Below are 25053 nucleotides of genomic sequence, written 5' to 3' on the forward strand. Positions count from 1 at the left end.
AAGCAATGTCCCAAAATCAAGGTTTTCAGCTCGCATAGAAACCTCACGGTCGGCGTCCATGTCTCCTCAATCGAAAAGTACCTGCCTGTCCCGTTCCATGCTGCGCTTCGCAAGCTCTCCTATGGTTCCCCAGCCACTGCCTATCCCAGCTAACTTGATGTCACCCGACTTGCCCGCTAATAAAAAAGGCAGCCACTCGCCCAACTTGCCGTCGATTTGGCGTTCCGTCGTACTGGTGGTGTACTGGTGGCTTGCATTGCATCGGCCCTGGTTCAGCCCAGAGAGAAAAGTATCACCGAACAACAAGCCCACGAGCACACGTTTCCCCCACCTCCTTTCAACTACTTATCCATCACATTGCTAGACATCTCGGGCTCTCCCGAGAAGCTTCATAATGCGGCCTATCTGGTACGATCAGCGAGGTGTCGTCTTCCCTCCTATTTTATGGCCAGGCTCGCCGTACGCTGTAGTTATCGTGGCACCTGCTGCGTTGTAAACGCTATTCTCATCCTCTGTCACCATGTTGAGAATCGTACACGGAAATTGGAGCTGTACAATTCAACTTCAGCGTCTATTGGATTATAGAATAACAATGACATTAACAAAAAAAGCAAAGCTTCGGCTTCGTACATGCGATCTCGCGCGCAACAGCTTGGTACACAACCAGCCGGGCCCGCCCTGTGCAGATGCCGGCACAGGCCAACAGCTTCCGCTCTACTTGGTCTTCGCAGTAAGCTGGAAACAGCTTGAAACTGGCCCGGACCGCCCCTCCTCGGCCTCTTATTTCCAGCTCCGGTCCTATACTTGCTCCACTACATTACAAAGTGCGTCTAAGCGTCAATGAGGTTGCCCTCCTCTTGTTGCTCATTCTCGGCGCGCGCTTTGCCCTTGGCCTTGGCATCTTTGTGCGCACGCTGGTAGTACTCGTTGAGCACCTTGGCAGGAATGCGGTTCAGGAGGTCCTTGGGGAAGATGCGCAGCAGGCTCCAGGCAAGATCCAGAGACTCGTAAATCGAACGAGACTCGTATTGTCCTTGGCTGATAAATTGACGCTCAAATTTGTCGAGGAATTCCAGCGAAAGTTTGTCCTCTGCTGACAGAGCCTCCTCACCGACAACTGCCTTCATAGCCGCGGCGTCGCGACCAATAGCGTACTTGGCATACAGCTGGTTGGACACATCGCCGTGGTCCTTGCGGGTCATGCCCTCACCAATGGCAGATTTCATCAAACGAGACAGCGAAGGCAGCACATTAATGGGAGGGTAAATGCCACGGTTGTCGAGAGCTCTGTCGACAAAGATTTGACCTTCCGTGATGTAGCCAGTCAAATCGGGAATAGGGTGGGTAATATCGTCGTTTGGCAGCGTCAGAATAGGAATCTGAGTAATCGAACCGTTGCGGCCAGCGACACGGCCAGCACGCTCATAAATCGTCGACAAATCAGTATACATGTAACCGGGGTAACCACGACGACCGGGAACTTCTTCTCTGGCAGCAGACACTTCACGAAGGGCATCGCAATAGGCAGAGAGATCGGTAAGAATGACCAGAACGTGCTTCTCAAGTTGGTAGGCGTAGTATTCGGCAGTTGTCAGGGCAAGACGAGGAGTGATAATACGTTCGATACTGTATTCTGCGTTAGCATCATCATCGAGAAGAGGCCAGCCACTGTCGCATACGTAGGATCGTTGGCAAGATTGAGGAAGAGCGTAGTCTTTTCCAGGCTACCGTTTTGCTCGAAGTCACGAGTGAAGAAACGGGCAGTTTCGAGGTTAACACCCATAGCACCAAAGACAATGGAGAAGTTGTCCTCGTGACCGTCGTGGACACCCTTGTTGGTAATGCCCTTCTTCTGGACCAGACCAGCCTGTCTGCAAATCTGAGCGGCGATTTCGTTGTGAGGAAGACCGGAGGCGGAGAAGATGGGGATCTTTTGACCGCGGGCGATCGAGTTCATGGTATCAATGGCCGAAATGCCAGTGGAAATCATCTCCTCGGGATATTCCTGCGACAAGTCAGTTTTCCGGTGGTCATTCGATCGCCGTGCGAAGGAACGTACACGAGAGTATGGGTTGATAGGGCTACCATTGATATCGAGGTAGTCCTCGGCAAGAACCTTGGGGCCCTTGTCGATGGCACGACCGGAACCATCAAAAATCCGGCCCAGCATGTCCTCAGAGACACCGAGCTTCAAGCTCTCGCCGGTGAACTCAACCTTGGTCTATTACTGACGATTAGCGTTTGTGACGTAATCGTGAACAACAAGCGAGTGCATGCATACCTTCTTCACATCAATACCAGACGTGCCTTCGAATACCTATCGGTGTAGTATTAGGAATAGCCACGGATTATCCACACCAATACTTCATACCTGAACAACGGCTCGGTCACCTAAATTCCCGTTAGCAAAGCCTGGGTTCTATGAAATTGCCAGTTGTGCCTACCTCGAGCTTCTAAAACCTGACCGGAGCGCTCCGTTCCATCGGGAAGCGTCAAGTTGACAATTTCGCTGAATTTGGGCAGTTTAACCTGCCGGCCGTTAGCATCCAAGATCCAAAATAAGCCGCAACGTTGCTCGCCGCCGTTGCAGCAGCCCGACTCGCGAGGCATAAGAAGCATCATACATTGTCGAGGATGACAAGAGGACCGTTGATACCGCCAATGGTATTGTACCGAATTCGCGGGACGATGGAGTAGGACGACGACTCGCGCGGGTCCGACATGGTGGATGTGATGGTGTCGTTGACGAAACCGTTCGACCTTTCCGTAGGCGGTGGTGGGGGGGAAGAGCGGTTAGTGAGAGGCAGCCGGCGCAGCCTCCTCGAGATGCGGTAGGGAGAGGATGAGGATGGGAGAGCGCCTTGGTTCGTCCCGCAGTCGATGTGCCTGTGCTGGGATTGCAGTCACGGAGGATAGGGCAAGTACAGATGGCGATTGTCGAAGGAGCCCGGAGCTGGAGACAAGGCGAGGTTGGAGGAGGTTGAGCTTGGTTACGCTTCGGTGGAGCCCGGACTGGGTCGGCGTGGCCCACGCTCGGGGAGAGGCAACTCTCATTGCAACGACGTCACATGACTGGTAGTCGTCAAACGGAAGCAACTCAGTGCGGCGAACCATGCCAGGTCATGGACAATGCGTCATAATTCTTTTGCGATTAATTTCTGGTCCATTCATTCGAATTCCCTCGATTAGAGTTCAATTTCCTGATTTTTTTGGGTAGCACTGTTGAGCACTGAGCAACAGTTCCAACCAGTGTGTCTTATCACAAATTGTCAAGCTAATGTCACAGTGTTGTCACTACATGCAAGGTCATGCAGCTGGCAGCCATTATGGTCTGAGGCCGTTCAACTTTGACTATCTAGACCTGACTTCTCTTTGTAATATAACCACAAGTTTTAAATCAGATTCATCAGGCACCTCCAACGATGCGTACTCTCCAGACACAGGCAATGGACTACCACAGGTGCCAGAAGCCACGAGATGAGTAAAAGAAAAAAGGTGCTTCTTTCATCATAGTATATACCACAATTTGGAGTTTTTTGTTGCCACTGCTCCCAAGTCACAAATCATCTAGCAAACAAAGAAAGAAAAGAATTTTCAAAATAGCAGACGAGTAGCAGTCTTGCGACTCTGACTCTTCCCTCTCCGACGCCATAAACCTACGCTATATACTCCATCCCTCGCAACCACACCTATATAGAGTCAGCTCTGCACTAGCTACTCTCCTTTGGCCGCATTCGCTGCCTGCCGGGCGCGCGCACCGAGCACCGCCTTGCCGACGCTCGAGTCGTTTGCCTTGCCGATCTCGCCCGTGATCCAGGCGCCAATGTCCGCGACCGCGTCGAGGTCCACACCCGTGTCCATACCCAGTGTCTCCATAAAGTAGACCATGTTCTCGGTGGCGACGTTGCCCGTCGCGCCGGGGCTGTACGGACAGCCGCCAAGGCCGCCGACGCTGCTGTCAAAGATGCGGACGCCATGCTCGAGCGACACGGCCGTGTTGACAAGGGCCTGCCCGTACGTGTCGTGGAAGTGCATTGCAATGTCCTCGGTACGGATGCCAGCAGCCGCCATGCACTTGAGGAGGTTGCTCGTGCGCGGAGCCGTGCCCATGCCTGTCGTGTCGCCGAGCGAGATCTCGTCGGCGCCCGACTCGAGCAGGTCCGTCGCGATCTCGGCCACTTTGCGCGGGTCCACGTCGAAGCCCTCGAACGGGCACCCCAGCACTACGGACACGTACGCGCGCACCCGCAGTCCCAGCGCCTTGCTGTCCTGGATCACCGCCTTGAAGCGCTCAAGGGAGGTCTGGATATCGCAGTTCAGGTTCTTTTGCGTGAAGCTCTCTGTTGCCGCGGCGAACACAGCAATTTCCACACCCGGCTTCGGTGTTTTGTCACCGGGCGGTGCGGGATCGGCCTGCGTCGTGAAGGCCCCTTGGTGCTGCTTAAGCAGAGCCGCGGCGTTTTGCAAGCCTTTGGTGTTGGGTGCCAAAAAGGCATATGAGATCGGAACGGGGGAGTGTATCTTTTGCTGGAGAAGATGTTCAAGAATCTCGCTGGAATTGGCCATCTGAAACGGCAATGTCAGTAAACACACTGGCTCGTGATCGGTCGATAAAGGCCGCCATCGACACGTACCTGAGGAACCCATTTGGGGGACACAAAGGATCCAGCTTCAATGGTATCCAGACCAGTGCGCGCCAGTCTCTCAATCAGCTCAATCTTGGTGGCGAGAGGAATGGTCTTCTTCTCGTTCTGTAGACCGTCTCGGGGTCCGACTTCGACTAGCTTGACCCTGTTGTCGCGTGGCGAGGCGCTGGCGGTGGCAAAGCCACGCTGGGTTTGGAATTGGGTCCGTCTGCATGCTCTACAGACAATCGAACGTAAAAGAGACATTTTGCGTCGGATATGAGATGCGAATCGGAATTGGCCAAGGTCGTGTGAGGGAGCAAGTTGAGTGACGGTAGATGGAGCTAATAAGGTCCCCCGCGGTGTAGCGCGCGTACCATCGGCCCCAGCTTGACCCAGCAGTGCGGCAACCACCGGCCCTTTAGCAGTTCCCTCTCAACATCACAAATGCACAGCCGCGTACTGGTCAAATGGACATGGGGTCGGCAGCAAATTTGTGCGGCATTATACAGTCTCGATCTTACAAGGGAATTTGACATTAAAAATGTTTGTGTTTATGGAACTATAACGTGATTACACCCCCTGGGGCATAGAGAGTGGGCAAATCTGCCTCGAAAGAAATTAATCCCCCTAAGCAGTATATAGCGTTTTCACCCAATTAATACTCAATCTCGCCCTCATCCTCGCCAGTAGAGTCGGCAGCAACCTCCTCGTAATCACGCTCAAGAGCAGCAAGATCCTCACGGGCCTCGGAGAACTCGCCTTCCTCCATACCCTCACCAACGTACCAGTGAACGAAAGCGCGCTTGGAGTGCATGAGATCGAACTTGACGGAGAGAGAGGACCAGGCCTCGGCGATGGACGTGGTGTTGGAAAGCATGCAGCTGGTTCTTCTTAGCGGTGCTGATATTTTAGACGAATTTGGCAAACTTACACAGCACGGTTGACCTTGGCAAGATCGCCGTTGGGGACGTTCTCGGGAGCCTGGTAGCAGATACCAATCTTGAAGCCAGTGGGGCACCAGTCGACGAACTGAACAGTACGCTTGGTCTTGAGGGTGGTAACGGCAGCGTGGGCGTCGTTGGGGACGACGTCACCACGGTACAGCAGACAGGTAGCCATGTACTTGCCGTTACGGGGGTCACACTTGACCATCTGGTTGTTAGGCTCGAAGCAAGACATGGTCATCTCCTGGACCGAGTTGGCCTCGTGGGCAGCCTTATTGGCTGAGATAACGGGAGCGTAGGCAACCAGAGGGAAGTGGATTCTGGGGTAGGGAACCAGGTTGGTCTGGAACTCGTTGAGATCGACGTTGAGGGAACCATCGAAACGGAGAGAGGCGGTGATGGAAGAGACAACTGGTGTCGCGTTAGTACGGTACCAACGAGGCACGGTAGGTTACATGTAGCCTGGCTTACCCTGGGCAATAAGACGGTTCAGGTTGATGTAGTCGGGACGCTCAAGACCGAGGTTGCGACGGCAGATGTCGTAGATGGCCTCGTTGTCGACCATAAAGGAGCAGTCAGAGTGCTCGAGGGTAGTGTGGGTGGTGAGGATGGAGTTGTAGGGCTCGACAACCGAGGTGGCGGTCTGGGGAGCAGGGTAGACGCAGAACTCAAGCTTGCTCTTCTTGCCATAATCGACGGAAAGACGCTCCATGAGAAGAGCACCAAAACCAGAGCCAGTACCGCCTCCGAAGGAATGGAAAACGAGGAAGCCCTGAAGGCCAACACAGTTGTCGGCAACGCGGCGGATTTTGTCGAGGACGCCGTCAATGAGCTCCTTGCCAACAGTGTAGTGACCACGGGCGTAGTTGTTGGAGGCATCCTCCTTGCCAGTAATCATCATCTCGGGGTGGAAAAGGTTGCGGTAGGCGCCGGTGCGGACTTCGTCGACGACATTGGGCTCGAGATCGCAGTAGATGGTGCGGGGAACGTACTTGCCCTGGCCTGCATGTTCGTGTTAATATTCAACAAACGGTAGAGACGGCATCCTTTGCGTCAATGACGTGACAGAGTTTCGGTGTGGGAGAGAGAGGGTTGCCGTACCAGTCTCGGAGAAGAAGGTGCTGAAACCCTGGTCCGGGTCCTGAGCCTTGCGCTCCTCGGTGAGGTAACCATCAGGCTGTTCAAGTCGACGGTTAGTAAATGCTACTTTTGATCGCGGCATCCGCGTTATGTGAAGTCAAGATCGGATCATGTTACCTGAATACCGTGCTCAAGGCAGTAGAGCTGCGAATAGGAGTTAGCCGGCGCATGTTTACGAAACAAGAGGGGAAGAATAGGGGATATATGCGTCAACGTACCTCCCAGCAGGAATTGGCAATCTGGCAACCGGCCTGGCCGACTAAACATCACCAATGTCAGTATCACCATGATCATGGACGTCCACGAGAATCCGTCGGCTCGGGAGGGGGGAGAAGCGGCGAATGGGTTGGCGGCGGTGAGCAAAAACGCGTTGCCTCGCCGTGCGTAGGGGAGAGGAGGGGTAGATTCGAAGGGGCTGCGCAGCATACCGTTGATACTGATAACCTCACGCATGGCGATGGATTTGTTGTTTGAGACGTGGAAGATAGATTCGATGAGTGGATGGGGAGGAGAGAAGGAGAGATTCTGGGCAAGCAGAGGAAGTAGAGCTAGAGTCTGGAAGAGAGGGTCTGGCGGGTTTCGTCAAGTGAAATCTGCCCGGCGAAGGCTTTTGCAGTATCCAGTTTGGGTTGCTGGGGTGGGTGAGCGGGTGGTGCGGCCAGAGGGATGCACGGGAAAGAGAGCGAGCCAGAGAGAGCTACCAGGTACCTTGCCTAGCTGCTGCCGAGCTACGGGTACCTCCCTAGCAGGTGGGGGAAATTGGGCGAGACAGGGGGAGCCGAGAGGAGGAGGGACCTGGAGGGGGGGATGTTTGGGTGAGCGAGGGCCCAAACTAAGCTGGCCGGGCAGCTTCTGGTTGGTTGGGCTGAAGCAGTTGGTGCGCGTTTCTAGTGGCTTTAGTGGTTTAGCTGGCTGTTATTAGTGGCCCAAGGTTGCAGTACATGCGGTCTCGGCTGATGCACTTCGCTGTATCTCGCTGTACTGCGCTGTACCGCGCTGTGCACCAGAGGCGCATTCACTCACTGCAGGCAGCTCCTGAGTTTCCCCGAGGTACTTTGTCGTCGCCCCCCTCCATTGTTCATTTGTTGACTTTTTATTTTGGCCTGGCTAACCAGGCGCGTTTCTCGCAAAATCAACCACCACCCGCCCAGGGTCTTCACCGCTACAGGAAACAGGGTATAACGAAAAGCACCAACATGTCTTTCCTTTCTGTGCAGGGTTCAGCACGGGACAATGCTACTAGTACGTTGGACTCGGTTGATATGTAAGTACTAAGTAGTTCGTACGCATGATCAGTATCAATCGCAACAATGTCGAACACAATGTATATCACGCGCGGTACGGAACACCAAGCAAAAAGTATCAATAAGTACTCAGCGCTCACTGGGGGAGATACGAACATGGTATAAGTACCTCCCTAGCTACCCCTCCTTGTCTCTCCGCCAAATTAGACTTTTGCCTCTCAATACTCACAAAGGGGCCTTGCCTCTCCACCAACGAGCGATATCACTTTGAGCAGTGTCCGTACCTCGGCGGCCAAGACGTCACGCATACTTGTGCCATCGCACCGCCTTTCGGTGTCCATGTCCTACTTCTACCACTCCGTCATCAGCCAAGCCCAAAGAAAATTTCATTCCCTTCCTCACTTGTTCTTGTCTTCTCTTGCTTGTTGCTTGCATCATCCTTCTCCTGAGCGTCCGCAAGGGGGGAAGTGTCGCCTGCACGAGCCCATCTCGGGAGCTTCCCCCGGGCACCCACTCCAGCCCAGTATTTATTTGCGCGCCCACTGTTATTTTTTCCTGTGTTTGGTGGTGTGCGTCTTTCCCCGTCACGCGTCGCGTGTCACTATGTACCTTTCTAGGCCACCGAACGTCGGGCTATTCTTCCTGTAGCTGGTACATATGGCACTGAAATGAAATCCTGCGCCACAGCTACCGAGCTTTGCCACAACTGAACTGTAGCCTTGCGAAGAGAAGCCACATCTCGTCTGAGCGCAGAGGTTGAGGCGAAACAGTAAGGCGACATTGTACAAACTGCAAGGGTGCCATCGAATGAAATTGATGCGGAATTGACACTTCCCATCGCAATGTATACACATATAAGTACACTATTTAGTTTCCTCTTGATGCTGGCAGCATTCACCGGCCATGTCACCGCCAACGCCGACAAAATCATCTTCACGGGCCCAGAGCCCGTCACCTACCCTTTAGCTTCGCCCTCACTGGACGATCTCAACCTCGACGTCATCAGGCCCGGGAACCTATCTATCCGCACACATCTCAGTCGCGTATTCCACGATGACTCGGATCCGGAGCTCAAAGGCAAGCCGCGAGGCCGCGCGAGCTGGTTCCTCCTAGATGATCTCACCCCAGGCCAACGCTACGAGCTACGCGTTTGCTGGGCCGCTATTGTAAGTGCAACCACGGCAGCCCGCACGGTACCCTCCAAGCACAAACGGATGGGAGACGGTTGAAGAACGAAGAAAAACAAAGCAAACGCATATTCACCATGATTGTAAAACAGGAGCCCACAGAATTCACCATTGATGTGCATGAGCTGGACAGCGTCTGGGAAACACCAGATCTCATCCTCTCTCTCGCCAACTACTCCTCCGCGCGCCAAGCTGACGCCGAGGATCAAACACCTCAAGTCCGCCGCCGAGGACAGTCTCCCGCAGATGCCAAGGAGCGGAAATCATCTCTCCTTCTACTCCAGGTGCACGCCGCCGCCGACTACTTCTCACACCACCCGGAGCTGATGAGTAAGCCCCCTCCCGTGCTCGTGGACTTGATCCTGGACCCGTACTTCCTCAACGTCGTCCCTGAGTCCCTGCTCTTGACGGCCGGATATGTCGTTCTTGTCTCTGTGGCGACCTTCTTCCTAGCAAGGTGGATCACGAACCGCATGACCTCAATTGCTATGACCGAGGAGCGTTTAGCAAAGAAAACGGAATAAACATGCGCGCGTGTATATAAAGCGATTATTTGGTCTGTCTCTTGTAAAGCTACGTGTGATTTTTTTCTCATATTCTCCGATCGGACGTTTCTTTATATACATTTGCATGTGCATGTTTCTAAGACAAATAAAAATACTGAAAAGACTGTCACGTAATTTTGAGGTTTTATCAACACGATACTCTGTGATTATCGTAAGAGCCTCAAAAAGGGAAAGCTGATGCCATTAGACACGCGTCATTATTCATTCATCCAAACGTCCTCACCCAAAGCGCCGTATTCCTCGCCCTTTGTATAACAGTTGGACACTAAAAAACATCGAGGCGAAAGGAATTCCTTTTTAATCCAGAGTTTAATCAGAAAGGCCCGACACTCTATGTCATGCCGACACCAAAAGACTCAATGGGGGTATATGCCTAGGCGTAGGAGAGAGTGATGAGAGGTAAACTGCTCACCGGGCTCTCTATGCCCACATGCTCTAGTAACGACCGCTGCCATAGCCCTGGCCTTGGCTTTGGTAGCCGCCGCCGCCGCCGCTGTAATGGGACTGGCTGCCACCGTACTGGTTGCCAGAGCTGTACCCACCGCTGTGTTGCTGGCCGCCATGTTGCTGGCCGCCGTATTGCTGAGCTCCTTGGTGTTGACCACCATGTGAGCCGCTATAGCCATGCCCTTGACCGCCATGAGACGACTGGTTGTAGTTGGTCTGGCTCGAGTAGTTTGACTGATCGCCGCCATAGCTATGCTGACTGCTGTGCTGTGACTGGCTATTGTAGCTGGGGGGCGGCTGAGAGTAGCCACTATCGCTGTACTGGCTCGACTGGTGTGATGGCTTCTCCGAAAAAGATTGGCTTTGCGAGGCGCTTCCGTGTGTCGTCTGGCTGCCGTGGTTTGAGCCTGAGCTTTGGTGGGAGCTCGGGATGTTGTGGTTCGAACCGGGTGGGTTGTAAGTCGGCGCGGGGCTGTTGGAGGAGTAGGTGCCGCCAGTGCCGGTGTTGGAGTATCCAAAATTCTGCAATGATACTGGTCAGCGCCTACCGTTGGTAGAGGGCAATATCATCAATGGCGTACCTGGTTACCAGAACCCTGTTGTCCGCCAAACATACTGGCCACACCACCCATTACGGCGCCAGCGAGACCACCCTGCTGGTGGCCTGGTGCGTTCTGATTCTGGCCGCCGTGGTAATTTGATGGCGCTTCGGGCTTGTCTGAGGGCGAAAATAGGTTCGAGGCAAGTTGGCCGACAAGCTTACCACCGATACCAGACGAGGTCTTGCCACCACCGCCACTGCCGCCGCCGAGGAATTGATTCGCGAGGCTACTGAGGCCTGAGTTGCCACCACCACTGCCACCACTTTGTTTGCCGCCAAGAAGAGCGTTCATCGCCATGGACTGAAACGAACAAGGGTTAGCGCAGACTCTGAAACAATACACAGCGCAGCTAAGAGCCATTGAAGGAAGGAAAAACGGAAAGAATTCTTACACCAAAGCCACGGTCTCCCGAAGGGCCGTCGCCCATACCTCTACTACCATCGGCCATGATGGGTTCCAAGCGCCCGTCCGCGTGCTTGACGGTCTGGGAGCCGTCGGGATGCGTGATAATCTCGGGGGGAGGAACGCCGTATGGGTGATCTTCGTGCTGCGCAGGTGTGCTGCCGGTTTTGGCGGCCTCGGTAGGAATCTCCCACTGGGAAACGCCAGTGGCGAGCTGGACGTAATAGTACTTTCTGCTGGATGAGTCCCACTGAGCAATCCAGCCGGGAGGTAATTGAGGAGGCGCAAAGGTCGGGCCTTCTGTGCTTGGCGATGCCGGCCCAGTCATTTGGATGTGACGAGGCTATTTGGAGGCGCGGGGGGGCGAGTGTTTCGACACAGAGAGAGAGGAGGAGGAGGAAGAGGAGGAAGCACGGCCGAGGTGGAGGGGCGGAAGGGAGAGAGAGGGTTGCCTGTCGGCTTTGCGGGAGAGGTTGGTCGCGCGATTGTACCCTGTTTGGAGGGGGAAAAGGTGGCGTCGCCGGTCGCTGGGGGGCGGGATCTTGGTGGGCGAGGTGGGGGAGAGAAGTGATGAGGAGGAAGGGCTTTCAACACAGGGTAGTTTGACTGGCGAAACTAAAATAAGTTGTGAAGAAAAGAGAAGATTGAAGTTAGAGAGAGAATTAATGAAAGAGAACCCAAGGAAAAACAAGGGAAAACGCCAGCCGCAAAAGAGCCCTGTAAGGCAATAGGTACTTTATTGTAGTGTCAGTAGGCAAGCCTCTCTGAAAGCGTTGGGCTGTCTACTTGATTAAGTGCCTTGGGTAGTACTGTTAGTGTTTACTAGAGGGAACAAGCCTACTGCTATCGCCATGCCCTTGAGGCGCAGCACCTCGCTAGCCACACGGCTGTACCGCCACTAATATATAGTTGGCTGCCTCTTGCCAGCAGAGAATTGTGCATCGATAGAGGAATCGGTAATGAATAACAGGTAGATCTTCTAGAAGAACGAACCTGAAATCATGTACTAGTTCCATCATTGCTAACTTACTAAGGTAGGTACGTTGCTGTGCTCGTCTTTACGTCTGGTCCGACACAATCATTGGCTACCATCACACTCGCGGTAGACAGGCTCCATATAAGGTGCTATAAAAGCAGTGGTTTATTCGCAAAATTGGCTCGTCTATCTGCACAACTATATCAAAACTCGCCGCAAGGCTCTCTGCTTTGTTTCCTAGCGGCGCCGAGGAAAGCTAATCCTGATACAGCCCGAATCTCGCTCTGCTTGCCACCCGCTCATCTCTCTCGCTGGGAGGGGGTGTTGGAAGCAAGCAATCACAAGGCCAACCCTGCTTAGCACAGATGCATATAAACACACATGAATTTTTCTCAAAGAGGTAAAATGACTGAAGATGGAAAAAAAGACAAAGCCAAAGGCTTCCAATGCAAAAATATCAGAGTTGCCATAGGCAGAAACAGAAGTGAAGAAGAAGAAGAAAAAGAAAAAGAAAGGGTGGCGTTGCAGCGCAAAGTCCAGTAAAATGTACAGTACAGATGCAGGAGGCAAGGGGGTAGTTTCGTTATGTCATTTCAAAAGTTCCTCTGCTTTCCTGTCCAGCCCCCTTAAGTACAAACAACCCGACCACCACTGGCCACTACTACTCTGCCGTTGCGTTTTAGACAAAGGTGATGACTTTGGAGACACCGGGCTGGCAGGCGGTGCCGGCGGCGAGACCCTGAGCGGGGGACCAGCGGTTGCCGGAGCCGCAGCGCTGGAACTGGGTGCCGCCGATGCAGTTCCACGAGCCGAGCTCGTCGCAGGCGGCGCCGGGGGCGTAGCCGGAAGTGCTGTCACCACCACCACCGGCGGCAGGAGGCTGACCGGTGGGGACGGGAGAGGCCGAGATCTGCGAGGCGGAGGGCACGGCGGGGACAGACGGGTTGCCGGCGGGGGGCGCGGTGCCGGCGGGCGCCGAGGGGCGGATGCTGGTCTGGAGGGTGGGCTGGGCGGAAGGCTGGGCGGAAGGCTGGGCGGAAGGCGTGGGATCGGAGCCGAGGCCGACGGTGGCGAAGACGCCGCCGGGCACCGAGGGCGTGGGCTTCTCGGTGTTGCCGGGGGCGGCAGAGGTCTTGGAGGCAGAGGGCTTGGGCTGCTGCGAGGGCTGCTGCGAGGGCTGCTGCGAGGGCTGGGGAGCCGGGGCGGGGTTGCTGCCGCTGCCGGTAGCGCACTTGCCGGTCGGGGGGCCGAGCTTGTTGCCCTTGGTGTCGACGTCGGGGCCGGGGTCCGGGAACTGGAGGTCGGTGCCCTCGGTGGTGCCGCAGCCGTTGCCGACATTGGCGACGAACATGGCGGGGCGTCCGCTCATGGGGGTGCCGCGGCGCTTCTTGCTGGCGCCGGCCTTGATGTTGACGACGGCGCAGTTCATGTACATCTCGCGGTTGCCAATCTGGTTGAACCAGGACCAGGCGAAGACGGCCTCGCCGGCGGCGGCGTCGGCGGGCACGGGAAAGTTGTAGCTGGTGGCGCCGGGACCCGTGGGGCAGCTGCCGAGCCACGAGTAGATCACGGTCCAAGTCTTGCCCTTGTCGTAGGAGAGCGAGGCCTGGCAGCTGCCGCCGCCGTGCCAGGCGCTGCCGTCGATGCTGATGGTCTGCTGGGAGCCGGCGGCCCACTCGGCGACGGCCTGGCCCTGCGGGGTGCCGACGAGGCCGATGGAGCCCTTGCAGGGGAAGTTGCTGCCGTCGGCGTTGAGGGGCGATGTCATGTCGTAGTCGACGTTGGTTGAGAACTTGTTCTTGGGCGAGCGCAGAGGCGGCGGGTTGGTCATGGCCATGTGCGCCTGAGCAAAGGCGGTCATGCCGAGGACGGCAGCGAGAGAGGCGACGACGTGCATGTTGACGGTGTTGGTGATGTTTTTTCTTGTTCTAATATCTCAAAAGAAGTTGTTTGGTAGAATCCGACAGTCAATGTCGAAGTAATAATGAGTGAGTGAGTGAGAGAGAGCGTGTGTGTTTAAAGATGCGTGTGCAGGCAGGCGTTGGGAGAGCTTTGTCTGTGAATCTCTTGTCAAAAGAGATTGAGAGCGTAAAAGTAACTGTAGATTCGGGCGTGTGTTAGTCGTGAGAACCAGCTCGACGAGGGCAAAGAAAAATGGCCAAATGGAATAAAGAACCCACGGAAGAGTAAGACGAGGCCAAGTTGAAACCACAGGCAGCAAAACGGCTTTTATAGCACAAGGACGGGAATGTCGGTGTCAGTTTTTTTTAATTTTTTGGAAAACGTGTGTGAGCACAGCTCAGCTTTGCAGTGAATGAGTGGACGAGAAGAAAAATAAACGGTTTGCGTAACAGGAACTGCTGTTGTGAGACCAAACGAGGTTCAGATCAGAGAGTTATTGTCCAAAAGTGATTTCCTTGCTAGCAAAGAAGTGAAAACCGAGAGAAGGGAACGTGAAGGGGGGGAGTGTTTTTAGAAAGGAATGTAGAGGAGCGAGAGAGAGAGTGTGCGTGCCTGCTTCCAAGAGAGAAAGTGAAGCCCAAGTGATGGGCCGACAGGTGCCTTTTGTAAGTCAACCATTGTCATGAGAACATGGCTAAGTGTCTGGGATGGTTGGCTAATAGGCGCCAGGGGGTCGAGAGGAGGACGACAAGGAGGGGGGGGAATGAATTACTTGGATGGTGGTGGCGTCGTGCGTGGGCGGCGCCTCTGCTGTTACGGTTACAATGGGGGAATGGGTCTCAGGGTCGAGGGGTGGAAAGAGGTCGGGTTTCTTTTTTTTTTTTCTCCCAGTCACATCATTCTTCCCTTCTTGTTCCCATAATCAGGAACATCGAGGCTCGGCCAATGGCGGTCCTGCATGTGCTGCTGCCAGCGACGCTGGACGACTTGTTACTGTGCATCATGAACCTGGTCTGACGTCGACGGGATGGGTACAATGGCGTTTCCTGTCCGGGGCAGGTTACATGTCTCCTGCGGGAACTATTGAAAACTGGATTCCCAGGCCCTGCCGACTATACCCTTCCTTCTTTGAGCCTGTACGGACTAACTAGACGGATGACTCTTTGAATTGTGTGGTATGAATCAGGACACTGGCTGACTGACTGGCCAGGCAGGCAGGCCAAAGATGGTCGGTGGCGTCTAGCATCTTGGTATATCTGATGCATGACATGATCCACCGTACCTATTCCCCCTTGAAGCTACGAGTAATCATGTTGGCGCGCCTGCTCCTCCGCCTGCTCCTGCGGCCCCCGCCTCCCCTCCCCACCGTTCCGGATTATGCATTCCAGCCCAGTGACATGCCGTATGGAGAATCATTTTCGGAGAAAAATTGATTTCTGCGCCTCTGTGTGGCTGGGCGCGTGCCCTTGGCCATTCCCTTTCCTCCCCAAATATGAGATGGAAATTACCACGGATGGTTGGGATGGCTCTATCGCTTCATATTTTCTGTCGGGATCAATTTTTTTTTCCTCCGTTGTGGCGGCAAGGGAACAAGCCATGTGGAAAACCGGATAAGTCGGTATCCCTATACTTTTTGTTCCGCTGGCTGGCCTTGCCTTAATCGGGTGTGCTGCGTGTCCGAGAAGCCTTCCACTTTCCAATAGAATTCCATTGCACCACAGCCCCGAGTCCGTACTGTAACACCGAGACCTACAGAGAAAAGAAAGCACGTGGTGTTGCCCCTTGTCCCGGCTGCGAATGACGTTTTTCTTTGCCTTGTTGTGCGCCGTGACTGGTGGTCGTAGACCCCAACCGATGCAGTGGTTACATATCTTGGTACCTAGCGCGAGCGGCTAAAATGCAGATCTACAGCGATAGGATACGGTAGGTTGGCCGAACGTTTAGCGACAAGGAAAATATGGGCGAATAGTACTCCGTAGAGCGTAAACAAAAGAGACGAAAAGTGGCGAAAAAAAAAGGGGAATAACAGAAGAAAAAAAGGAGGGAAGCATAAAAGATGATCCCAGTCTTATAGGTTAGCAAGTACCAATAGTAGTAGATCGACGGGCCCGACAGTCCGTCCGCCCACGAGCAGGCGCCCAGCGCGGCCAATCACGGCGCCCCGTGACCTCCGTCCGCCCACCGGCCGAAACACTACCAAAAAAGGAGCTGCGTGGCCGGCCACCGCCGCCGCCGCTCCTCCTCCTCCCCCCCCCCTTGTCGGGGTGGACTGACGATGGCTGACGACCTTTTTTCTTCTTCGTTCTCTTCCTGAAACCATTCACGTCGGCGCCCCTGTTTCGGTTCTCGTCACTTATCACTCGCCTTTGTGACTCGCTCCCTCTCTGCACCTCTCTCCTTTTCTTCAAAGGGGGAGGGGGGAGGGGGGGCGACACATTACGAAAGAAACAAGAAAAAGGAAAAAAAAATATGAAGAAAAAAAGAAAGGAAACAAAAGAAACAAAAGAGAAAACCGTGCAAATGTAAAGGAGGGAAAAAAAAAAAGGAGTCGGACCCTGGTCGAGTCAGGACGTGACAGTCATTCAACGTTACTCTTTTGCCTGGCCATTTTCTCTCGGCCGGGCCGGTCGGCGGTTATAATAGCTACATCTAGGCTTATTCGCAGAGGGAAACAACCCCAGCAGCACCTAGGTACGTGCATGAAAGATGTCCGCTCTGTCGCCCTCCCTCGCGCCGCGCAAACCGCATCGTCTACTGGTACGGGCATGAAAGTTGTTGTTTGTTCTCGCGCCCTCCCTTGCGCTGTGCAAAATTCCCATCACTGCTACAACCTTGAAGAGTGATGTGCCTGTTTATTATAATGCATAAGTACCTTGTACCTACCTGTCCTGCGTATACACTCGATAAGTACCTAGTACCTACCTGCGTATACACTCGCCCCTTGTTAGTTAGCCAACCGGGGGGGCTTTCCTTTTGCGCATGGAAAAAGAAGAAGAAAGAATAAACAGAGCCGTCTCCTGTCCGCCATCCGCCGTCCGTCCGCGCCCGGCCTTGTCGCTGTTCGCTGTTGTTATTCTTGTTCCTGTTGTTCTTGTTGCCCTCTCCCTCGACGTCGCTCAGCTAAGGCTCGCCGGCCCAGCTACCGCCCCGCCCAGTGTCATTCTCGACCACCCTCCGGCCCACGTATACAAGATAGCCACGACTCTCTCTTGCCCATGCACTTGCCCTTACTCATTTACATGTAAGGAAAAAAAAAAAAGAAAAGGATACAGTGTACAGAGCAAACCGAAATCACCCCGCCGCCTACAAACGACATCAATGAAACTGAAACGAGCCTTTTTTGAATATATTGCCATGCCCATCTTCATTCCTGCTTGGCCCGCCTGTGACCGCCGTTCTCCTCCTCATCCTCCATACGATGATGCGCGTATAAGTATATGTGTCAACGGATTCAATAGTAATATAATTCTCTTCGCTGCCCCATCCCTCAAACCGAACTGCTGCTCCTTTCATGCTCGCCGTAATTTCTCTCTCTTTCCAATATTCTCCCAATACCACCAACCATGTCTACCCCCCGCTCTCTTCTTGGCCTTCCTCTTTTGGCTCCCTCAATCCTTGCTCGCGACCGGTTGAACATCCACATCCTTCTTCTTCACCCTGTCCATGGACTTCCCACTTCAATATGTAAGCTTCTTTGTGGCGCGTTTCACCATTGACCTATATCATATACTCACTATGTACGCAACCCATCGCCACTCCGCTACCCGCCGCCCGCCCTGGCTTCCGCCCCTGCACCTCAAGTGCCCAAGTCCTTATTGAGTATCCGTACCTACGTGCCTGCTATTACCTAGCTAATCGTCCTCGCCTGTCGCTCAGCTTCCCTCAATCACCATGCATCACCTGTATAATTGGCGCTCGAGCCAACATGTGCTGCTTTTCATGGCTTGTTTTAATTCTCCTAGCTGCTTCTGCTTGCTGAACCCCCGTCTACATCGGCCGCTCTTCGCTTTCGCTTCCCATCCACTGCGCTAACGTCGCCGCTGCCCCTCTCCTCATTTGAACAAAAAAAAAAAAAGTTGAGCATGCTTCGGCATGGTTCATGGCCTTCACCTTGTCCAACAGACCGTCCAAGTTGTCCATGCCCGTAGAGCTTTGATTTCTGCCATCCACCACCTCCCACAGTGCCAGTCCTATCCATATACTTTGTCGCCGCATTGCCTCCCAGACTTCCTCGACATGTAGCCTTGGGTGAACCTGCAGCGCTCTACCTACGGGCTCTGTCCACGGCATACTTGCGTCTGAGCCAACCTCTTTACACAGCCTGCCACCTTGGCTAGCATATGACTATCCAAATCTGGCCCTAGCTTTGTGCGTGAGGTAGTCTCGCGTTCCGTCTCATGCAAAAATACAGGATTTAGAGGATGTGATGCTGTGATTTCATGTAAAGCAAAGAAAAACAAACAAACAAAGAAAATCCCCCAAACGTTCGGACAACCCGGTCAGGCCCATCCTTGCCTCAGACTCGGGAGCAACTCCGTCTTTTGTGCTGGATACGCAGTTCCAAGTAAGAATTCTTTGCCCTGCCTTGTATATTGCTGCTGTCGTGACGCACTGACAGGGCGGCTCTTCCCACGGTAGGCGTGTATGCTGCTTCATTCGCCACAGCAGAAGACGCTTCATGGGGGCTCAGCCCAGCTTGTGCAATTGCAGTAGTGTATCCGCACCTCGCAGACCGCTTCACTTATAGGTAATGCCATCATTTGTTGTCGCCGATCTCACTGGCCTGGTGCGCCGCCCTGCCCTTGTCCGTAGGCTGGCTGGTTGTACTGTACATTCGGACTCATGGCATACATAGGCTGGCCCTGCTGCGAGCCCTGGTGAACCATTGCAGGGGCCGAGGGTCGTCCCGGGCTGGGGTAGCCATTCACTCCAGGACCTGCTTGTGGCGGGCCCGCGGGCATGAACTGACCGTGTGCACCAGGATACATCATCTGGGGGCCGCCAACCATGCCTTGAGGAGCATGCATAAAGTGCGGTTGCACCATCATAGGCGTTTGGTGTGGTGCGTATTGAGGATGGTTGCTGGAGAAGCTTCGGTACTGGTTCATCTGTTGTCCACCTCCAGTCAAATATACTGGCTGGTTGTACGTCATCTGACCGGGTGAATTGTAGCCCATTGGCATTGGTGCCATCCGAGGCGACGCAAAAGATTGCTGCGAGTTCGAGTGCATCATGCGGTGTTCGTCATTTCCATACTGGCCGTGAGGGATGGGGCCGTGATGAGGTGCGTGCATTTGCATTGATGGCAGGGCAGGAGACTGGCGCTGGCCCATGTTGTGTGCGCCTTGCTGAAGATGAAGAGGCAGTTGGTGTTGATGAGCCATATGAAGAACAGAATGCGGAGGGTTCGGAGTTGCCATTGCAGGCCCAGAGAATGGGCTTCGTTCAAAGTATTCCTTGTATGTGAGACGCATTGTTGAGTCAGATTTCTCGTCATCCCGTAGTTGCCGCCACGTTGGAAGGGTATCGTAAGAAGGTCGCAGCCCGCCATTGTCATCCCACTTGCGGCCCTGGGGAGGGGCAATTTTCTGGATGTGAGAAAGAATATGACACTTTTTAACATCAACGGCCTTAGTCTTGCGTCGGATAAGCTGACCGTTCACGGCAGCAGCAGCGTTTGCATCGGGCACGTTGTTGGCAGCAGAGCGAGGGCTCGAGCCTGCACTGGCGTGGCTGTTGGGGTTGAAAGAAGGGGCAAATGGACTTGGCCGGAACTCATGGCTGTTAGGATTCAGCTTTGCACCCATGTGGCCAGGTACAGCGCTGTGTCGGCGGCTGAAGTTTGCATCGCTCGCGCCGGCAGGACCCGTGGGTGGTGGCCGGGAGTCTTGACCAGTGGGCGTCTGCTGAGCCGCGGGTGGCTGCGAGAACTTTTGCTGCTCAACATTGCGCAATCGCTGGGCAAGGCTACCAGTCTGTTGGGCAGGCATGTTGTGTGGGCCGCCACGGCCGTTCCTGTAGCCCTGGCCATGATACTGCTGAGGGTATGGCTGGCGAGGTCCAGCGTGTCTGTTCGGCACACCGGCTGGCGAAGCTCCTTGTGGTCCAGCTGGAGTGCGCGAGTTTCGAGGGTCGTTGACAGGAGCCATAGGGGTTCCCTGCTCGCCGCCGCCTTTTGGAGGTGTACCTTTACCACTAGCTGGCGAGCTTTTGGACGAAGCGTCCGCTTTAGATTTCGCGACTTCCTCTGCGTTCCTTATTGCTCGAGCTTGGATTTCCTTCTGCTTGACTGGGTCTTTCGCAATAATAGACACCAGATCGTTTGGAACGGGCGTTGACAGCTTGAAGTTCGTAGCAAACTTTCGCAACTCTGTGAGTTTGACCTCTTTGTCAGCCTTTGCTTTGCTGTTTCGGACCTTTTCTGCGTTCATTCGCTGCTGGGTGGCAAAAGTCTTGAAGGAGTTCAGAACGTCACGCTCAACAGTTAATGTGGCACTTGTAGGGGCGATCTTCTCAACCGCGCCAGATGCGGGCTTGGGAGCAGGGACGGCAGGAGCAGTAGCCGCTGACAGGTTACTCGGAATCCTGGTTTCTGATATTTTGGAATCTTTTGGCTGGGCTGCTGTGATGTCTGTTGACTTCTCGTCCACAAGGTGCGAGTCCGTAGTCTTGGATGTCTGTTGCTTGGTGGCGGCTTCGTTCGTCGTAGTTTCCAGAGGTTGACTACGAGTCTGATCCGAAGAAGCAGGTGTTTGCTTCTTATGAGGCGCTTTTATCTGCGAAGATATAATTGCAGGGTCCACAGGGGCTCCTTTAACGTTAGACTGAGCAGCTGGGGCCCTCTTCGCGGGAGGTGTATATCTGTTCTCCCGGCCGCCACTGAGGGGTGGAAAGTCTTGTCGACGCACGCCGCTGTATCTATTGTAAAGTTAATACCAAAAACGCGGACCATAGCAAGGCGTAGCATACTTGTCTTCTTCATTATCATCTCCGCCGCCAGAGCCATTGTAATCCATGACCCGCTCTTCGGCCACATGTGCAGTTGTAGGAGCACTTCGTTCGATTTCCCGCGCCTTCCTGTCAGCCGCGGCTATCCTTTCACGATACTGCGGATGGTTTTTGTTGATAGCAGTCGTGTATATGTTTTCATCGTAATCGGTCTTAAGTCCGAAAAGTCGCTCGTTTGCTGCGAATTGATCCCAAGCACCACTGCCTGTGGTCCCTTCTAAACTGGCGTCGAGACCGTCACTGGAATCTGGAACCCAGGGCTGAAGAACTCGTTCCCCAGCCGCGCCCCTGTTCGAAATGGCTGTGTCCGTTCGGAAGCCGGGTCGATGGCCTAATGGTTGCCCGTTAAAGAGTGTCGACGACACTACGAAGGTCAAGTTGACATACCATTCTGTCCGCGGCCTTCACCCTTGCCGCCAGAAGAAGCAGTATCCTTCTTTGGTGGCATTGTGGAGCCTGTGCCGAAGCGAACCTCAAGAAAAGATGGCTCAGAAGAATGTCCCGAAGAATACCGCAGTGCAGAAGTTTCCTATTTGTCACGCAATTTGAAGTCAGCCATTGAATTTTCTTAAATGTTGCCACAAGCCTCTAAAAAAGCCACCAACGCATAATTCCCGACTGCCGTGTCGTGTGACAGGTAGGCAAATCAGCATTCTCTTGCGTTAGAAACCGAGTTCCTTGTGCGAACAGTCTGAAAGGCTATGCGGATAGGAATGCGCAAGACGAACCTGTCGGCGTGTGCGGGTAGCTCGGGTTGAATCGTCGAGGGTAGGATTGACGTATGCCGTCGTTGAACCGAGAAATTTGGAGTATACAAAGTTGTATTCCAACTAGACCTGCTCGATTGAGTGATTAGTTCTTGCAAAAAGGTCGCGCGCAGCATCTGAATCGGAGAGAGGCGATGGGGGGCTCAGGGGTTCGGTCGGGCACCTGTTGCAAACAAAAGACAGAGCCACGGCGCGGGCAACAAAGGAGTGTGCGGCAGGCGGCAGCTTACAGGGAGGGGCAACTTAGGGAAGCCAGACAGGAGGATTCTCGTCACCACCGTATTCACCCAGCTCGTCGCCACTAGGATTGCCTCTGAATAGGCGCCGCGGGCATGGAGATATGGTTTGCAGGCGAGAAAGGGACTGAAGTCTCGCTGTGGAGATGGTTGATGAGGCTTTGTTTTCCCCTACCCTGTTCGCTCTTGCCCGACTAGTGGGAAAAGGGCCTGGCTGTGTCCACAATCTGGGCGGGACAGCGGGAGGGAGGAACCTAGGTATACTTCTTCAGGGCTTAGAGATACTGTGGCTGTACAGTGTTTCTACCGCTCTACGCACGGTATAGTGACCTGTGGTGCTTCCTGTTTGCCCCTAAGCCTCAGCAAAAGCCCCCTGCGACCAAGCTAGTGTACAGTGCTAAAAACATTTGATTGTGCTAACAGGTACTTTCGGTCAGAAGTAGCGTTTGGGTACCTTTTCCCTTCTGTCGTGGGCAGAAGCTTCCAAAACCACCCAAAACTTGCCGCGCGTGGGACGACACACGAGACCACCCTGATTCTTTGTCGGGGGAAGAGCTTCTCAATAAAAGGTACATAGCCTCCATCTAGGCTTCGCGTGTGGCCGTCCGCACAGATGTCGCGCCGGGTAGGTCAAAGATACCTAACATCTATCTACCTAGGTACTTATGTGCTTGGGTACCTAGGTACTAAGGGACCGACCTGGCCTGTACATCAGCAGTCTTGTGCCTCCTGGGGACGTACCTGAGTAGGTGGTAGCAAATTCTTCCTAGCATATCATTCGCGTACCATCCTTTTCTTTCATTAATTGACTTCCATCAACTTTGCCTATGAAAGCCACGGTGGCGCATAAAATCACACGCAACGGCACAGAAGGAGCCCTAGATGCAGTATATCTCACACAAGCAGAAATACAAGAACAAATGAGATTTCTTTCTACTACAGTTATTGACAATAAGACAACGTCCTTCGCGTCTAGTCCGCTCCGACTATTGGTACATAAATTTGTGTTTGCGAACCCATCTATACCCGGAGGCCAAGCTCCTCAGCGTATGGGAGAACGAAAAGATCACCGACAGTAGAAACGGTGGCCTTGCCATCAAGGAGAGTCTTGGCAGTCTATCGCATGATTAGTGATCAGATTGCAACGAGACGAGCAGCAGGTTTACTTACAGTCTTCAGCTTATCAGCGCTGACGGCATCGAAAGACTGGCTAATGCTGGCAATATCCAGAGGCTTGCCGCTGTTGACAATGCCGTTGCCAGCCAGCAGGATGCTGGAGTCGCGGAGCTGAGCCTTGTCAAGGGCATCGAACTTGGCGTTGGCAATGGCCTTGGTGACGTCTTCCTTGGCGACAGAGCCCTCAGCAATGGCCTCAAGGGCCTTGACAGCATCCTCAGCGCCCTTACGAACGGAAGCAGCAGCGCCGGTGAGTTGGATAGCCAGGAGCCCAGCATCTGAGTAGGCGAGACTCGAGGCGGAGGCGGACAGACCGGGTGTGGTGGCAGCAGCCTTGGATAACAGGCTGAAGCCAGGAGACCACTTGATGGAGGGCTGGTTGCCGAGCAGCGAGGCAAGGACAGCAATTTCGGGCTTGGAGGCGTTCACATCGGAGCCTGGGAACGCAATGACGATGGAGTTGCCGGCAGGGTTGGCAGTACGCTGCTCACCACCAAAGTATTTGGTAGCCTCTGTCTTCAGAGACTGGCCACTCTGGGAGGAAGCTGGGACATCCTTGAAGAATTGGCTGGTCCAGCGCGACAAAGTCTCAGTGTTGGCACCATCAGCGACGATGGCGATGTTGGGTTTGGTGTAGACAGCGTCGGCGTAGCTAGCTACATGCTCCTCATTCAGATATTTCTGTGCAGGAACAGCAGAGTAGGGAGCGAGAGGAGCTCCAAGGCCGGTGTGGAAAGCAACAGCGTGGGCATTGTCGAGGGCAATAGCGGCAACGTTGAAGCTGTTGGCGGCCTGGCGAAGGTGCAGCACGCGCTCAACGTCCTCATGAAACTCGTGGGCTAGCGGCATATATCAGTATCCTGGCTCCATTGATACGTTGTAATGCCATCTTACTGGTGTACTTGGTCTGAGTAACAACCTCGGCAAGGAGCTCCGCGAAGTAGGGGAGATCATCCTTGAGGAAGCTGGCGCCGATAACAAGGGCCTCGCGGGTGTGGGTGGCGGTCAATTGACCACCCAGGAGCTCGGATTCGCGGTTGATACGCAGGGCAGATCGTTTTTGCGTGTTCTATCGGAACTCGGTTAAGAGGCAAATAGAGGTAGGATACTACTGACGTGACAACCTACCTTGAACGCAAACTCCTCAAGACCGACGGTCAGGCCGGGCAGAGGCTGGTAACGGGTACCGGCCTTGGCAACGATAGCCAGCTTGGTGGTCGGGCCGTGAGTGTCCCTGGAAGCCACCTTGAGGCCATTGGCATCGGTTGTTTCGAAGGCACCAGACGAGGCCGCGGCGAAGCCTCGCTGCTGGGCCGGGCGGACGCTGCAGGACCTGCGCACTGCCTGCTGCGCGTTTCTCGCGAGAACCGATCTCGAGATCATCTTCGGGTATCGTGGCGTAGGCAATTGATCGAACCTTGAGCCGTCGTCGAGGAGCAATTGAGCACCGAAAAGAAGTGCCTCGTCGAGTTGCTCCCGTCTAATTTTCGGACATGGGGATTCGGCCAATCACGTGATGGTTATTATTCCGCAGTCTGAGCCTCTAAGTACTTACCTACTTAGCTTACTCTGGGCTTGCTACTTAAGTACTGAGGCAAAAGCTTACTTTCAGCCAATGGTAGGGTAATTGTCAGGTCACCAACAGGTACCGCTAGGCTGTCGCACAAGTCCACCAGTTACCAATCAGCTACCAAGCCTAGGTACCTATTCTTGTGACCCCGTCAAGCCCACCCTAGCAAAGGTGGGCTTCTTCGGCAGACGGGCAGAAAAAATTCAAGAGAGTCACATTTTCTAACAAGCTTCTCCAGACTGTATGCGCCCACCTTGG

General features: G+C 54.2%; 8 protein-coding genes across 8 annotated transcripts; 1 reads left to right on the forward strand and 7 right to left on the reverse strand.

Moving 5' to 3' along the window:
- Positions 1 to 830: 830 nt before the first annotated feature.
- V2A60_006301 (H(+)-transporting V1 sector ATPase subunit B) lies at positions 831 to 2723 on the reverse strand (the record flags this gene model as incomplete). Its single annotated transcript, XM_083257595.1, has 7 exons — positions 831 to 1626; positions 1680 to 2005; positions 2060 to 2221; positions 2282 to 2317; positions 2372 to 2391; positions 2445 to 2529; positions 2625 to 2723. The coding sequence occupies 7 exons, from the start codon at positions 2721 to 2723 to the stop codon at positions 831 to 833; spliced, it is 1524 nt and encodes a 507-aa protein (XP_083113721.1).
- A 991-nt stretch (positions 2724 to 3714) lies between these two features.
- V2A60_006302 (hydroxymethylglutaryl-CoA lyase) lies at positions 3715 to 4892 on the reverse strand (the record flags this gene model as incomplete). The annotated part of the gene is made up of 2 exons (XM_083257596.1): positions 3715 to 4566; positions 4635 to 4892. 2 exons carry the CDS (start codon positions 4890 to 4892, stop codon positions 3715 to 3717), a joined length of 1110 nt encoding a protein of 369 aa, XP_083113722.1.
- Positions 4893 to 5283: 391 nt separating this feature from the next.
- On the reverse strand, positions 5284 to 7165 carry V2A60_006303 (tubulin alpha chain; the record flags this gene model as incomplete). The annotated part of the gene is made up of 7 exons (XM_083257597.1): positions 5284 to 5509; positions 5560 to 5983; positions 6044 to 6574; positions 6674 to 6749; positions 6830 to 6856; positions 6931 to 6971; positions 7141 to 7165. 7 exons carry the CDS (start codon positions 7163 to 7165, stop codon positions 5284 to 5286), a joined length of 1350 nt encoding a protein of 449 aa, XP_083113723.1.
- A 1672-nt stretch (positions 7166 to 8837) lies between these two features.
- On the forward strand, positions 8838 to 9667 carry V2A60_006304 (uncharacterized protein; the record flags this gene model as incomplete). Its single annotated transcript, XM_083257598.1, has 2 exons — positions 8838 to 9122; positions 9236 to 9667. 2 exons carry the CDS (start codon positions 8838 to 8840, stop codon positions 9665 to 9667), a joined length of 717 nt encoding a protein of 238 aa, XP_083113724.1.
- Positions 9668 to 10144: 477 nt separating this feature from the next.
- On the reverse strand, positions 10145 to 11488 carry V2A60_006305 (WW domain-containing protein; the record flags this gene model as incomplete). Its single annotated transcript, XM_083257599.1, has 3 exons — positions 10145 to 10678; positions 10738 to 11058; positions 11150 to 11488. The coding sequence occupies 3 exons, from the start codon at positions 11486 to 11488 to the stop codon at positions 10145 to 10147; spliced, it is 1194 nt and encodes a 397-aa protein (XP_083113725.1).
- A 1327-nt stretch (positions 11489 to 12815) lies between these two features.
- V2A60_006306 (uncharacterized protein) lies at positions 12816 to 14033 on the reverse strand (the record flags this gene model as incomplete). The annotated part of the gene is made up of 1 exon (XM_083257600.1): positions 12816 to 14033. One exon carries the CDS (start codon positions 14031 to 14033, stop codon positions 12816 to 12818), a length of 1218 nt encoding a protein of 405 aa, XP_083113726.1.
- Positions 14034 to 18813: 4780 nt separating this feature from the next.
- Positions 18814 to 21494, reverse strand: V2A60_006307 (uncharacterized protein; the record flags this gene model as incomplete). Its single annotated transcript, XM_083257601.1, has 3 exons — positions 18814 to 20956; positions 21008 to 21377; positions 21434 to 21494. 3 exons carry the CDS (start codon positions 21492 to 21494, stop codon positions 18814 to 18816), a joined length of 2574 nt encoding a protein of 857 aa, XP_083113727.1.
- A 1575-nt stretch (positions 21495 to 23069) lies between these two features.
- On the reverse strand, positions 23070 to 24608 carry V2A60_006308 (ubiquinol--cytochrome-c reductase subunit 2; the record flags this gene model as incomplete). The annotated part of the gene is made up of 4 exons (XM_083257602.1): positions 23070 to 23165; positions 23220 to 24064; positions 24120 to 24294; positions 24354 to 24608. The coding sequence occupies 4 exons, from the start codon at positions 24606 to 24608 to the stop codon at positions 23070 to 23072; spliced, it is 1371 nt and encodes a 456-aa protein (XP_083113728.1).
- Between the last annotated feature and the right edge of the window lie 445 nt (positions 24609 to 25053).

Source organism: Cordyceps javanica, chromosome 4 (assembly GCF_051103115.1).
Source record: "Cordyceps javanica chromosome 4, complete sequence".
Lineage (NCBI taxonomy): Eukaryota > Fungi > Ascomycota > Sordariomycetes > Hypocreales > Cordycipitaceae > Cordyceps > Cordyceps javanica.